At 37.1% G+C, this 15277-nt stretch overlaps 1 protein-coding gene across 24 annotated transcripts in view; it reads right to left on the reverse strand.

The window, feature by feature from the left end:
* Nucleotides 1-15277, reverse strand: part of GPHN (gephyrin) — a 306821-nt gene that overhangs the window by 35077 nt on the left and 256467 nt on the right. For all 24 annotated transcript variants that reach the window (XM_087746580.1, XM_087746578.1, XM_087746574.1 and 21 more), the window contains 3 exons: nucleotides 9941-10033; nucleotides 6475-6530; nucleotides 1288-1407 (listed from right to left, as the gene is read on the reverse strand). In XM_087746580.1, coding sequence (XP_087602706.1) covers nucleotides 1288-1407; nucleotides 6475-6530; nucleotides 9941-10033 — 269 coding nt within the window. The remainder of the gene's footprint in view (nucleotides 1-1287; nucleotides 1408-6474; nucleotides 6531-9940; nucleotides 10034-15277) is intronic.

Genomic DNA, 15277 nt, shown 5'->3' on the forward strand with positions numbered 1-15277 from the left:
AAGAAACCTATCTTCTTGCCTTAAAATCTGTCAGATGATGGGAAACATGATGATGGTGTCCTGAAATCACAGCTGGGTAAATGAAGGTAATGATTCAGAAGGAATTCTCTGAACACAAAGGAAGTCTAAGATGGACTGTTAGGGATACAGTTGTCTACAGACAGCTCCTGTGCTTCATCAAGAGACACAGTTTACTTTGTTAAGACAACTGTGCATACGGAATTAGTACTACAGTACTCATCCTTCTTCAGTGGTATTTTCCAGCATCTGTAAGGTAGAGTGCTAATGATTTATTGGTATGCTGGAAAATCTGTTCAAATTAAACAGAGTTAAGACTATGTTCCGGGGCAATATGCACCTTATCCATTTCCTGGGTTTCAGAGGCCTTAAATTCAGTAATTTTCTCATTTTAAAGGAGCACAGAACTTTCTATTAAAGAAACTTAGTTATGGTTTAAAAAAACGTGGGGGGCACTTACTTGCCCTGTTACTTAATAAAAACCCTTCTTATTCTAAACGTATGGATTTATTCTAAGGTATGTGCACAAGACACGTTCTCCAAAATTCACCAAATTCACCTTTGCTGTAACGAGACCAACTCTGATAATACAGAACCATCTTCATAGCATAGTTCAAAATAATCCAAGTCATCCCATCGATTTTGCAGCACTTAAAATAGTTCGTTTTTCCACAGCAAATCATATTCAGCTTTAATTACATCAGCGATAATGCTGCACTGTAATATTTCGATGTATTATTCTGGGATCAATATGCATTTTAAGAAAACTTTTCCCCTTCTTTCTTGGTGAGTTTAGGAGAACTTTTAAAGTCCTCATCTCGCTCAGTTTGAGGATGATCCTGAAATATAAAGAAGATTGCTCTACTACTAAATGTGAACTCAGTAGAAAAGAAGGAAATATAATGTCTGATTGCCACTACGCTGTATTTTAAAATGTGAATACGCTAAGCACTCAAATTGGCCTGTAGTTATGGATCTCCAGAAGGCATTTGCCTTTCACTCAAATCATGCTCCCAAATACTTTGGTGTTAGCATTCAACACCTGTGATGAAAAATCAATGTCAGGACAGGCAGGTCTGCAGTACTGTTAGCACAGCCTGAAAAAGTGAGTAGAAAAAGTTGCCACTAGGAACTGATGTGAAAATCCTCAAACTCCTGAGATTACCAGAAGAGCTTTTCTGTAGGACTATCTTTCATATTTACAGGATTGTATCATGAGCCATTTTCTGCTGCACGCAAAAGAAAAATGAGTTTCAATTTGTGACTTACATCATCTGATTCCCTGATAAGCTCTGTATCTTCCACTTGCACCACTGCATCAGCACCACATGGAATTGGAGCACCGGTTGTAACGCGCATTACCTGACCAGGCATCACAGTCTGAGTTGGCTGAAAAATAAGCAAACAAAAATTAATTTACTTTTGAAAAGAAAAATCTCAAACCGTTTGAACTTTATGGAAGTAATCTGAAAGACTAAAATTCTTATTTGTGGCATGACTCTTGCTATACTGCTAGTGATATCAACAGGTATAAACTCCAATGTATTTAAAGATCATTAGGTCATTGCTTCAGATCTGGCTTTTTTTATATGGTCACATGTTAGCTGGCTTCAGATTTTTCCCCTTCGATTTCTATCACAAGAATAACTTTCAGAAGAAGCAATATACTGATACTCTGGTTGCCTCAGAAAAATAACTGGCTCAGAAATATAACAGTTAGATGGTGACCTCCTAGAAACTTGCATGAGCAAAAATCTAGTAGTTCTCTGGACATAAATATTTTTGCAGAGTACTCTGGTCCCCAGGGTTGAAATTTCCTTGCTTTTGTTCGGTTGGGTTTTTGTTCTGTTTTGTTTTACCAGCACACTATATATGGAAAACCAGCAGCTTGTAAGTAAAGTAATGTAACCAGCTGCTTCATTTTTAAGCAGATTTCTTCATACTGAGAGACAGCTCAACACTAGTTCACATGGCATATCTATCTTTGTGAGGGTCAGTTTAGCAAAGCCTAACATTGACAATTTTCTACAATTATGTAAAGTCACAGAACATTACAAAGTTTCAGCAGAAGCAATACAAAGAACAAAAATATCAGAACAACATGATAAAACAAATGACATGGTTTTAATAAAATTTCTCACCAGGCAGCCTATTTTAATACTTTTTTTAAAAAATCCAGAGTAAAACTGTAATTTGACCATAACCACTTCAGAAATAAATAACTAAATGAAAAATCTTTCTAAAAAAATGCAACTAAAAGAAGCTGGTATGATGATTGAGATTTCATTGCTGGAATAGGAGTGCTTGCTCCCCGCAGCACTTCAGTAAGCCCAACTTATTTAGGCTTTAGTGTTATTAGTGAACATGTGCTACACACAGATCTACACAGCTGTGATCAGGCCAACATATTCTGTACGTGTCACACGTATAATTCATGTGCACATTGACTCTATATTCCATATGCAGCATTGGAATATGTCCAGGACTTCTCAGGCTGTCATTAGCACGCATTTGATAGCAACCCACGGCCTGTACTGGCCAAGCACTATTACCTGCTCCTGCCCAGCAGTCATTTACTTCATGACTTTTGACAGGAGACTGTTAGGCATCTGCAAATTCTAGACCAGTGGCCAACGTTTCAGCTGCGCAAACCTGTGTTTGCCTTGCCCATTCTTCTGCTCCATTTCAGCACTGTCGTAACCTCTAAAAGGCGAGTATTACTTTGAAATGTGTGTACTGCAAAGGTTGCTCACTGGACAGAAGCCCTAGGGAGAGGCTGGAAATGGTTTGTACCTGGTTTACCACAGTATCACAGTGACCTACATATCCCAAGAAACAACTGAGCCTGGAGTCTATTGAATCCTGACCCTTTTCTAAGGGTAAAGTAACATCCTGTGAGAACACCACAAGTAAAATGCTAAACTAAACTAAAAAAATAAAAAAAAAAATCACACTTGCCATATGTCATGGTTAGTGTGTTTTTAGAGCAAGATTCATGTTATCCTAAAGTAGGTATCTAAAGCAGATGACATAAAAATAGTACTTTTTTTTAAATGGTATTTATTTCTCACCACTGACTATGCAAAGAGCTGTGGATGAACAGCTGAGATGCTGCCATTTATACTGAAGATGCTTAAAAGTGAAAATAATCTTGTCTAGTGTGTTGTTTTGATTTTTATGAAAACAAATATTGCAAAAGGCAAAGCTTTTTTGCAAAGAGCTCTTTTGCATATTGTTGTAGATATAGTCTATAGGCACATTACAAATAGGTAATATTGTTTTGAACTTACTAAAGTATTGATGTCTTTAGTTACAATTTTTAGAGGAAAAATGTATTGCACAAAAAAATTCTCCCATTTAAAATGCGTTTTTTTGGGCCTCAGGAACCACAAAGAATACAAAATGTCTAGGACTCTGCCAGAAATCAGTGTATATGGTGACAAAATGTGCTGTAACTATCCATGCTTTTAGAGTTTATTACTAGATGAGTTAATTTTTGAGGTGTAATGATGTGAAACTTTTAAACAAATTTATTATACAATAACAACTGCTTTTAGAATTGGTTGCTCATCTATTTAATTTCCTTTTTGTCCTTTGAGAATTTGATCAGATTAACTTCATGAACAAGAGTCAGATTTGTGTGTGAATCTCCAGGGCTGTGTTCTTCTGTGCTAAAGACTATGAAGATAAAGAAATGATTCCTTCTCAGAAAGCATATTAATGTACAACAATTTCACAGAAGCTCTTTTAAAGGCCTTTGAGATCCCATACTTACCCGGAATAGGGCAGTACTGGGTTCTGTCACTTTCATTGGTGATTATCTACTGATAATCACATTCAATGCTTTCATCACGGATAATCTATTTAATGTTAGTCACTGAATAAAACCCAGAAATAATCTACTGAGCACAAGCCCCCATCTCAGGCATTTTCTCTTGCACATGATTACACCTGTCCTGTGTGATTTACAATGAGCCATGCTCTGTTCTGTAAAAAGGCCCAAGTTAATGGAAAGGTGAAAAATGTCTGTTTTCCATCCTATATTACAGCTGGTTAGTCACAGTGCCTCTTACAAACGTCTTTAGAAAGTCTTCCAGGAAACGCTAAGCTCCAGCTATGCAAGTCTATAGGAAGAAAATCATTGCTCCCCATGGCTGAGTTTTTCACACAGAGCCCATGTGGATGCCTCGTGACAAGTACTCTCAAATGTGCCCTAACCTCCCCAAAGCAGGATAGTGTCTGAAATTTTTCCTCAATACATAACAAAAAATGATTGTTTAACATAAACACAACCATCTGGAAATGGAAATCAGAAAATAATACACAATTTACGAATTGATACAGAACTGTCCAACTTGGCTATATGGCCTCTCTGCAATTCTCAGTCCCATCTTCTTCCTCTCTACGTAGCATTTACATAACCCTTTTCCCTACAGGAGGAGCCAAATCTAAACCTATTTTGAACTCCCTGCTGTGAATCATTCTGTTAATTGGTCTGTAACATGAAAAGCAGAATGTTGCTGCTGAGAGTGACTGAAGGGTGAAATGAGACTGAGGAGTCTTCCAAGGCTATAAATAATTTCTTGGGAAGGAGATGAACCTGAAGATTTGTTGGCCCAAGAAAAAAACTTTGACCAATTATTCGGAGGTCAAGAGCCTCATTTTTCTAACTTGCCACTGGTATTTCCAGAATTATTCTCTCTCTACGTGCCTCCTCCCACCCAATTTTTGTTACTTGCCAGAGAGTTTTCCATTCCCATTAATCTGGGAGGACAGACTGTTCCTGCAGAAAGACATTTGTGAGATCCTGAATTCTGTAGGAAGGAAGCAAGATCCCATTTGTCCTTTTATCCTTTGTACAAACCTGCTGAACTGATTAGGACACTGAAACCCTTTAGACCTGTGGGCAGCCCTCCCCATTAGACACAGCTTCAACAGCAGTGTTTTTAAGTACCAATGTACTGTGATATCTTTTAACTAGCAAAATGATAATATTGATGACAGGTGAGTAATGACAGGAGTAATAATTCAGCAGGTTGCTCTGGTTCTTGCTATTTTATAGTGACCACAAAAAGCGTTGCAGAAATAGTTGTCAGTCTTTGGGATTCTGGACTAATGCTTGAAAACGCAGACAGAAGGGCTAAAAATCCAAGGCAGGTGAAATTCATTAGTTTACTTTTTTTTAGTATTTAAAGTAATTTTATGTAGTTTGTATAACAGATTCATTAATCTAAGACCACGTGGATATCAGTATTGAGAAGATGCCTATTATACCAAAGTATAATTCATGATGATGGATGGGATCTACAGCAAAAATTATTTTCATAGTTCTCTGTATCTATCATGATTAGCCAAATTAAATGTCGATTATACATTTAGAGGTAGTTCAACTCCATTTTTAAAAAAATGGAACAATCCTGCAACTGGTAGTACTTCTAAAACCTGAAACAACTTTTGAAATCTATTTTATTCCAGACTTTTTTGTTTAGCAGTCAAAATGGCCACACTGTAAAATCCTCAGTAAAACTGATCAATCCTTTGTTTTGCCTGTTACTTATTCCATTTCTGCATCATTTCACATACAACACACAGAATTAGAAACTGGGACTTGAAATAGCTGGAGAAACATTTTGGATTAACCCATGCACTCCTGAAAAGAAGGCAGCATGTATAATTAAATTGACAGAATAAAAAAAGTGGTTGAACGCAACTGATTCTTTTTCCTATCACCCAAGTATTAGTACAAGAATTTTACCAAATGTACTCTTGAGTTTGAGAGCAAATCCCAAATAGTGTCCGTTCATGAATATTTATACAGCACAGCAGGTCATGAATGGGTGCTGCCCCAACTTGCTCTTAAACTCAATCCATGTAGCCGCTAAGGTGCGCAAACACTCTTTTTATTTAACAAACAGAAAAGGAGCAATACTGCAAACTAGGCTGCTGCCAGGCTTCCTCGAGATTGTTCTGATCATTACCTACCTTTAAAGGCTTCATACCAAATTCTTACACTTTGTTTTGCAGGTATCAGTATGAAATATGCAAGCAGCTCATGGAAACAGTTATTGGGCTGACATCCCTTTTAAAATCTGTCAGCAGGAAGCAGTTAAATCTTGCGTTTCTCTGTTTATGAATTGTAATGCCACTAGAAACCTTACGTCCTCTATCATTGTACTAGGGCAGAACATTACAGTACGCACTCCTATCGGACATGTCAGCACAACGCTCTGAAGTATTTTGGGATATCCTTGTTAGTTCCTTACATAACCGTACGACCTCACTTTCTGAAATCATGTCCCAAGGCACATAGCAGGAGGCTAGGTACAGCTGTGTCCTACTTCATGCCACCTCCAATACTACTGAGTTTTGGAGCACTAGCAAGGCTTGTAATAATACAAAGCAATACCTTACAAAAGAAAAATACATTAAAAAAAAGAGAAAAGAAATTGTGCTCACCTGCTCACCAGCCTGGGATTCCCCTATGATGAATCGATCTCCTGGGCCATCAGCAGCTGTTAAGATGGACAATACAAATGGTAAAGGCTGAACCAAAACAAACGACGGCATTAGAAATGACGAACAGGAGAACCAAAGAATGATCTAAGATTCAGTCCTTCAGTGTCAGCATGACAAAGGTTATAGAACTTTTGCAAACATTTTACATTTTAGGTCCTTTTAGATTGTGTTAATTATTTGGAAAGTTATGGGTTCTATAGTACTTTTAACTGAAAATTTCTGGGCAATATGGGATCAAGTAAAAGGAGATTAGGAGGAATGACATTAATAACAAAGATTTAAGAGTGTTCGTGAGATTATTTTTATAAAAACGTCCACCATAAGCAAATCTTCTTCCATGTGAAACTAACACGGGGGAATCACATATTTTGTACGTGTATTATGTATCTTTTTTCTAGACAACAACGGACTACTGACATTTCTAGATTCTGTCTCTGCCTTTGGAGGAAAACGCGGACAAGTGCAGTGGTTACAGACTGTGTAGATGACCACACAGGTTTGGCATTTTCTGAAGAGCACTAGATAATGCCACACTAGACTGCCACATTAGAAGGCTGGGTTCTGTTCCTTTTTGTAATTTCAGAAGGTAGCACTGAACTAGTTACCTTATACTTTTCACTGAAGCCATTCTGAAAATTAAAAGTCAGAGATCATTGATTTAACAAACAAAGTCTCCAAGACTTCTAATTTAGCCAAATCTGTATTTTTACAGGGACAACAAAGGCGCCTTTACTAGCAAAGTTTAAGCTTCTGCCTGCCTCACCTCAGGTTGCACTAGCGGTATTATGGGCTCTACCATGGTGTAAAGCGTGTATGGAGCACAAGCAACTCTGCCTGTCCAAGCACAGCAGTGATGCTGTCAAGAGTGTTCTGACAAACTGGGTTCATACGGTCACATTTAAATATGTCTTTTTATTAATTTTAAATCTGTCACTGTCAAAAGTTGATTTCCCAGAAATGAAGTCTAATCAGCGACAACCTTTATCTTAATACCTTCTGTTTTATTTCAAAAGCCCTGAATATACAGCTAGATAACCTTATCGTATTGAGAAGAATTGCTTTCAGGAAGGATGCCCATTCAGTCTATATAATGATTTATCCCATTTGTACTCATACATCAGCTGCAACTCTGCAGATGATGATCTATGGTACTTAGTCATGTTTGAAGACTAATGATTAACTTAACTTTAAAAGCCTATCAACAGCCTAATCCGTGAGCTTTAGAACAAACTCTAAAATAAGAAAGTGGAAAAGGACTCTTCAACTACTTGTCTTTGAATGATGCATATAATACTACTGAATACAGTTGTCAGCCCTTCACTGAGATGATCCAGCAAAAGAAGAGGAAAAAATTCCCTAATAGCTAAATTATTTTAAAGCTGATAAAATGCTACTGAACTAGATTTTATTCCCCCATTAATAATGATATGGAGACAAAATTTATAGGTGATATACAACTGACATAGCTTGAAAAAAGTGGACAAGGTTTTGGGCAGACAGGTTTATGTGACTGAAAGGTAATCCTTTTTTTTTTGTAAAAAATATATGTTAATGTAGTTAATATTATTTCTGCCTACAAGCTGTTTCTCGTATCCTGAGAAAACAGGTCTACAAGAACAGTAAGAACAGAATAGAACAGAATAGAATAGTTCAGTTGGAAGGGACCTACAACGATCATCTAGTCCAACTGCCTGACCACTCCAGGGCTGACCAAAAGTTAAAGCAAATTATTAAGGGCATTGTCCAAATGCGTCTTAAACACTGACAGGCTTAGGGCATCGACCACCTCTCTAGGAAGCCTGTTCCAGTGTTTGACCACCCTCTTGGTAAAGAAATGCTTCCTAATGTCCAGTCTAAACCTCCCGTGGCGCAGCTTTGAGCCATTCCCACGCATCCTGTCACTGGGTACCAGGGAGAAGAGATCAGCACCTCCCTCTCCACTTCCCCTCCTCAGGAAGGGAGCAATGAAGTCGCCCCTCAGCCTCCTTTTCTCCAAGCTAGACAAACCCAAAGTCCTTAACTACTCCTTACAGGACATTCCCTCCAGCCCTTTCACCAGCTTGTTGCCCTCCTCTGGACTCATTCAAGTACCTTACTGTTACTCTATTTGAATCCACCACCGAAATTAGGGTCTTGTGTGTCAGTTCTGACAGAAGTTGTTGAAGACGGTGTCCATGATGATTCTGCTCATTCTGCATGTTTACTGAGATTGTACTTGTGCTTTTCCTTACCTTGTAGCAATCAGGTTGCAAGACAGCATTTGCTTGATCCCAAGGCCCTTGTCAGTCAGCATTCTACTCAGAGCTGCCCCTCTTAGCTTTTCTGTGTTATATTACCTGTATTTCTCTGGCTACATCTGCACTCCCTTGCCACTATTACTGGTCATTTTGGTCTGCCTGTCTCCCACACACGTAGATGACAGACAGCTGCAGTCAAACTCATCTTGTAGACCTGGAATTTTATTTTTATATCAAATCCATAGGGAAGCTATTGGACTACATCCATTGCCTGGGTTTGCAGACAGTCTATTTCATGGACAGTTGCTTTCCATTGTTTCAGCTGCCAGCAACAAAAAAGATATTTTAATGTCCCTAGAAGAAAGTTGGCTATTGTGTCCAAATTTCAACACGGTGTTACGATGATTCAACCCCTACCGCCATGAAATCACTACTAGTAAAATGTTCTATCATACATATTTTAATTTTCCTCCATAGTAATCTGAGGTGAATACTGTTAGCCTTACTTTACAAAGGGAAAAACTGATGCACAGAGAAGCAACTTGCTCAAAATCATGCAGCACGTAGTGGCAAAGCAGAGGATGGATTCAGGTCTCCTGGGAAACCACTCACAGCTTGCTCCTTAAACTCACACTACTCATTTTATTTATATACAGCAACCGCAATATTTTCAAAGTAAAATTGAGTTTTCCTTTTGACATGCCTCCGTAAGAGTACATTCTGATATGTATTTTTGAAAATTCTCTAATGCAATCATAAAGTAATTCACAAATAGGAAGCTGGATCTGTGACAGTTCAACAAAGTAAGATATGCAAGAAATTCCTGATTAAATCAACAACAGAGGAACAGAAGAAGAATCTGTCATTCAGAAACAAGCGTTCTATTACTCTCCTGAATTCTTTATGTTTCCAAGAAACTCACTAGCAACACAGGTGCACGTCTATGAGCACACATGGATGTACATTTGCTCGTGTATCCACTTAAAAGATCTGAATTCAACTTTATGGTCTTCCTTCAAGACAGCTGCATTCTACGTAACTGTGACTTCAGCAATGATCTGAATCAAATCTCAACCAAAATAACCATTGCTGGATCCAAAATAGGTGAACTAACATGTTATAAAGTGGTTTTACAGACACTACTGCATGTCTACAAAGTGACCGTTTACCTCTGACAGCGTAGCCGTCTTTTACTGATGCTGGAAATGGTGGTAGATTATCTTTTGCATATACATCTTGAGCAAGGACTCGGCCCATTCCATCTAGAAAAGAGAAAAGAGAAAAGAGAAAAGACCATGCTCCATGTCATTACAGCTAGTGAAAGGGAGAAAAACAGTGAACAGTAGTATGCTCTGATGGATGAAATGCATGTGTGTGTGACATGAATAGGTCTCACAGGTTTTTGATTTCTGCCTCTACATAAATGAAAAAGAAAAAGGAGTCTGAAAGTACTGATGAAAGATTTGTTCAGTTTGTCTGTGTTCCTGGTTATGGTGAAATTATTGACAGTAGATCTGAATGCCAAGTATCCAAACCCAGAGGTAATAGCCCTGATACAGGATCAGACAGAAAAAAATAAGTATTTGTTTCTTCAGGACAAGTTTTTTTCCTGAAACCTCTTAGAAATACATACTTTCCTGTATTCCAGTTTTTTTAAAAAAGTTGTTCTTTTTTTAAGGCTTTTAAAATAACATTTCAAAAGTGAATCCTGTGTGCAAAAGGTGAGAGATGACGGATTGAGCCCAGAGGACTCAACATGAACAGTAATGATGGACAAGTTTCCATAAATTGACAAAGAAGTTTTGCAATAGATTAGCTTTGCCTAATTGCTGAGAGCATTTCTGTTTAATGGAGGGTGAGAGCACATAAGTGTCAGGATTATTTATGTAAATTTACGCTGCTATAGTTCTAAATATTTTAATAGCTGTTTCAAACATACTCTTTCCCTTCACTTAGCAACTATGACTGATCAGTTGTAATTTGGCTCTGCCTCCCTGCAGAGACCAATATGAATTACTTCACCCTCAGTCAAGTGTGCACTACTTGTTTGCTTTTATGGTGCCAGCAAGAGCTTTTCTTTAGTATGATGTGGAACAGAGTGGAAAATATGTATCTTATTCCTTCATACAATGGGAGAGTGAGAAAGATGATTTATTACATGTGTGATTAGATGGACTGGGAAGGGGCACACCGGTCAGAACTACTGAGATCGGCTTGATTCCACTATGTCTAAGTAGAAGAAGGGAAACTCATCTCATAATGGAGGTCACCACTCTTAGGAGTGCATTGTGGCACAGGAAGGCAATATCCAGCTGAAAGTACGAAGGAATGACAGGACGCATGAATACTTCTGCCAGGAGAATTTGCATGGATATGTACTTTATAGATCATGATCGTTCAGACGTGCCGAAAAAGAGAGACATACATAAAGTGTGTTTCTTGTTTTACAGATAAGGAAATCAATGTGGTTCTGGATTTGCTGGGAAGGCAGAAGACCTAACATTGCACACTAAATGGATTAGTTTTGTTAAAAAGTTCACCTACTTGATTTGAAAATGTTCGGCTCCAGTGAAGTGGTATTATAATGGAGATTACATTTTACTTATTAACACAAAGTGATTTAGTTAGTAATTAATTATAATGACTATAACATCATTGTGCTCACATCCATACGTATCAACTTTCAGCCTGAGGTGAATATTCATGTTGCATTTTTGAAATAGGTATTGCCATGAAAATGCTGATAAAACTTGTTAAAGCAACTAGAAAAGCACCTTTGTGATGGCCGTTAATATGTCTGTGCATGACTGCATATCACTGTCTGTGATACACATTATAGAAGTTATTAGAAAGCTCATGAAAGCTTGTACATTTGTGCTGAAAAAAAGAATGCAGGCACAGACATTTAAATTATAGCATAGAAAAGGCAGCTATCAAAGGCCTAGTAGAAACACCTTCTGTTCACAGATGCACAAAATCTCATACAGAAGTGATGCTTCTAATTTTAGCAGGCATGTTGTGTCTTCATTTTACTTCTTGTCTGCATGCAAAATCACACCAATGAGAGCAAAGTTGAACAGTATGTTCCTGGCATTCTGCCATGCAATATTTGAAGGGAATAAATGGCCAGCCAGTAGCGGGAATGAATTTCATTAAGGGGAGAAAAATGTAAGAATTATTTGCTGAACCCTTAGGCATTTAAAATGAAGCAAGTCAGCAACTAAAGGACAATGTGAAGTACCTCTGTACTCTCCTTTATTTGAGCAATTATTTTAGAAATACACTGTTTGACCTTATTTTCATTAATTGTAATTCAAAAAAGATGTTCTGAAATATTTTAATGTCATCAAACTGCCCCTTGTGATGCCCATAGCTTTCTGATTCTAACACAAAATGGAGAATTACATTAAACTCACTTCTCAAATTTGTATATTTTCTAAAGCTTAGCTGGTGAAACTGGTACGGTTCTGTGAAGAATTTTGATTTCGCATTGGTACTGGGATAAAGCAGTGAGACAGGCATTGTACTAGAGGTGATGGATTTGCTCCCATTTTGTAAATATTGCCCTGGTAGCACTTCAGTGTGATGTGAAAAGGCAGTGCTATCAAAATAATCAGCTAGTTCAAAATGAATAAGCAATGGAAAAAAATGTCCAGACTCTACAGAAGTTACAGGGCTGTTGGACCTGGATCAGAAAAACTGTTCCGTTCTGAGGCTTAAGCCCCTAAAGTGTGAAATGCCTCTGCTTTGTACTTTTAGTATGAATTAAACTTCTGCCTCTTCTTAGTTTCAGAAGAATAATCATTATCATGCTGTCTAAAAACTTAACCTTATATACCCATGTATTCAGGTAACTGCATTTAGCTGGAATAAAAGGCTAATTGCGGGCTTCACACCAGATATTGATGATGGCAGGTGGGAAACATGCTTCAGATGCCTTTGATTCATGGCACTTCTGTAAAATGTCCATTTCTTTTTTTCTTTAATATGGAAGAGGCTAAATGATCTACACAAGCACTGAGCAATACACTTACCAATGTGAAAGTCATGTTTCAAAAGATAACTTTACTCATCCTCCCCCTTATGTTAGGAGAGAATAGATTTGAGAGACTACAGCATGCCTTGACTTAATCAAGAATAAAGTCAGGACTGCACTGGCTACTTGTACAGAGTAACATTCAGCAGCTTTAGTTGAGGATGAATACTATGTATTATGTTTAGTAATGTAAATAAATCAGGTTAAAATTAATGAGGTAATTTGTTAATGAAATAAATTGCAATCTTAGAACTTTAAACATTTGACTTTCCTTGCAGAGGAATTGTGCTCCTGAAAGATAATTTTCAGGAGCTCAGTGTTAATTCAAGACACAAAACCACAAAGAAAACAAACACAGCACAATCGCGCTTCTCTGAGTACAGTTAGTTAGGATTCAGACCTCCAGGACTACATTTTTATTATCTCCTGAAATTACAGGCATATTAACTGAAAAATAAATGAATACATAACTAAATTAAATACTTGTTCTTAATTCATTGTATTCTTCAAAATCAATATTTTTTAGCCAACTAACATATATGCGTGCGCACACACACGTACATATACATATACAGGCCTATACAAAAAAATCCTATATATTTGTCTATATAACACTACGGTGATCACTTGAGAACTTCTGAAAATGAGATTCCATCTTAAGATTTGTATCTGTATATTAAGAGGATTGAATTTCCAGTATTACAGACACAGATGTGTCTTTTAGGATGTCTCCTAAAGGCTCAATCCTGAAATTTCATACTATGTATTAGGAAATCTTACAGTGCAAAAATAAGTGCATACTTGTTGAAAAATAAATTGTGAGATACAATTTTGCACTACAGTGCAAAAATATGAAGGAATATGTCTTTGTTAATATTTTCGCTGTTTGTACAATTATGCGAGTATTAAACCAAGAATATATATATCTACAGCTGATGAGCTTACCATGTATTTAACTTTTTTCTTTTGGGTGGGAAGGAAGAAGGTCATAACTGAAGTGTCTCAGCAGACTCAGAACATTATTTTTTAAGGAATAACAGTGCCAGGAATAATAATCAATATGTTCCAGACTTAGAATCAGCCTGAATTTGATGTCAGTAATCAAGTAACACGAAGAGCAAAATGAAATATCAACTAAGATATTATAAAGTATACTAGAAAACCTTCTCTTACATTGACGGCGTACTCCCGTATAGTGGAATAAAAACAGAAACAATCAAATTGCCTTTTTGACAAATTAAGAGTATGCACAATTCCATAGAGAATATAAGCATATAGCTAAAGACCAATTACCTCTATTCTGTCTCTGTAAGGACATTTTGAAGAGCGTATACTCTGAATAGAATCACTGTTATTGGTATGGTAACATTATCAGTATTAACACAAAACTGTTGCTTAGCCCATATTTTGAATGTTTTTTAATATTAAAATAAATTACATGGTGAAAGCTTATCCAAAGCATGTTGCAGCAGGAAATTATATATACTGTGATTTTGTCTGATTTCACCATAGTTCTAATGAAGAAGTTTACAAATCAGATATATGAAAAGTGTGCTACCTACTGTTGATATAAATATGTTTGCACAAAGACTGTTGTATACATATAAATAGATGGCGATGTTATTGTTATACATATCAACATACACGTAGCACATCAGGATTATGCTTATTCTCTGTCTACCTAGAAGAATATTTTTAGCCACATTTTATTAACCTCTAGGGAAAATACAGCTTCTGTCCAGAAACACAACAGCAGGAACACAAACATATTGTGAAACAGTATGTAAGTTTTCATCCAGAAGTATAAAAGACAGAGATGGAGAAAAATGAAAATAAAGGTAAAAGGACAAGAGAATAAGACATGTTTATAGAATCAAGGCCAAAACAAGGAAAAATAACAGCTTATCAATACTTGTGTTTCCCTATAATCAATATAACCCAAATTCAAGAACTTATTTCTTCACTTAGTTTTGCACTAGAGGTTTAAAATAATCAAAACTATTTTTATGCAAAAAAGAATAATAATGCTACAGTACCTTAACAGTGCCTTATATATTGCAAAATAAACACGTGCTGTGCTTATTCTTCAGGGAGGTACATGCCAGACTTTTATCCTTTATTTCAGGACTTAAGTGTTGTACACATTGGACTAAATGTACCTAACACTGTGGCTTATCATATTGTCCACAAAGGGCTGTCTTAGCAAAGACATTTAACTGACAGCTATCCAAAAAGATCCAATAGCTATGCTCAGGCATTTATGCCTTAATGCCGCCTTCTAATCTGCACACCATTATGAAAGAGCAGGGTGTAATATGCATATTCCTTGCTGGTCCAGTCTTGGTGCTGTTCTGAATGCAGGATATGCAGCATCTTCTCAGAGATCTGCTTCCTGCTACCAAGGCAGAGGGGAGTGCTGATCTCCACTCGAGTGGCTAAACCCACAGGTGTGATTCTACGTACAGGCTGC

This window comes from Nipponia nippon, unplaced genomic scaffold (genome assembly GCF_047370975.1).
Source record: "Nipponia nippon isolate SJK-2023a ecotype South Korea unplaced genomic scaffold, ASM4737097v1 scaffold_10, whole genome shotgun sequence".
Lineage (NCBI taxonomy): Eukaryota > Metazoa > Chordata > Aves > Pelecaniformes > Threskiornithidae > Nipponia > Nipponia nippon.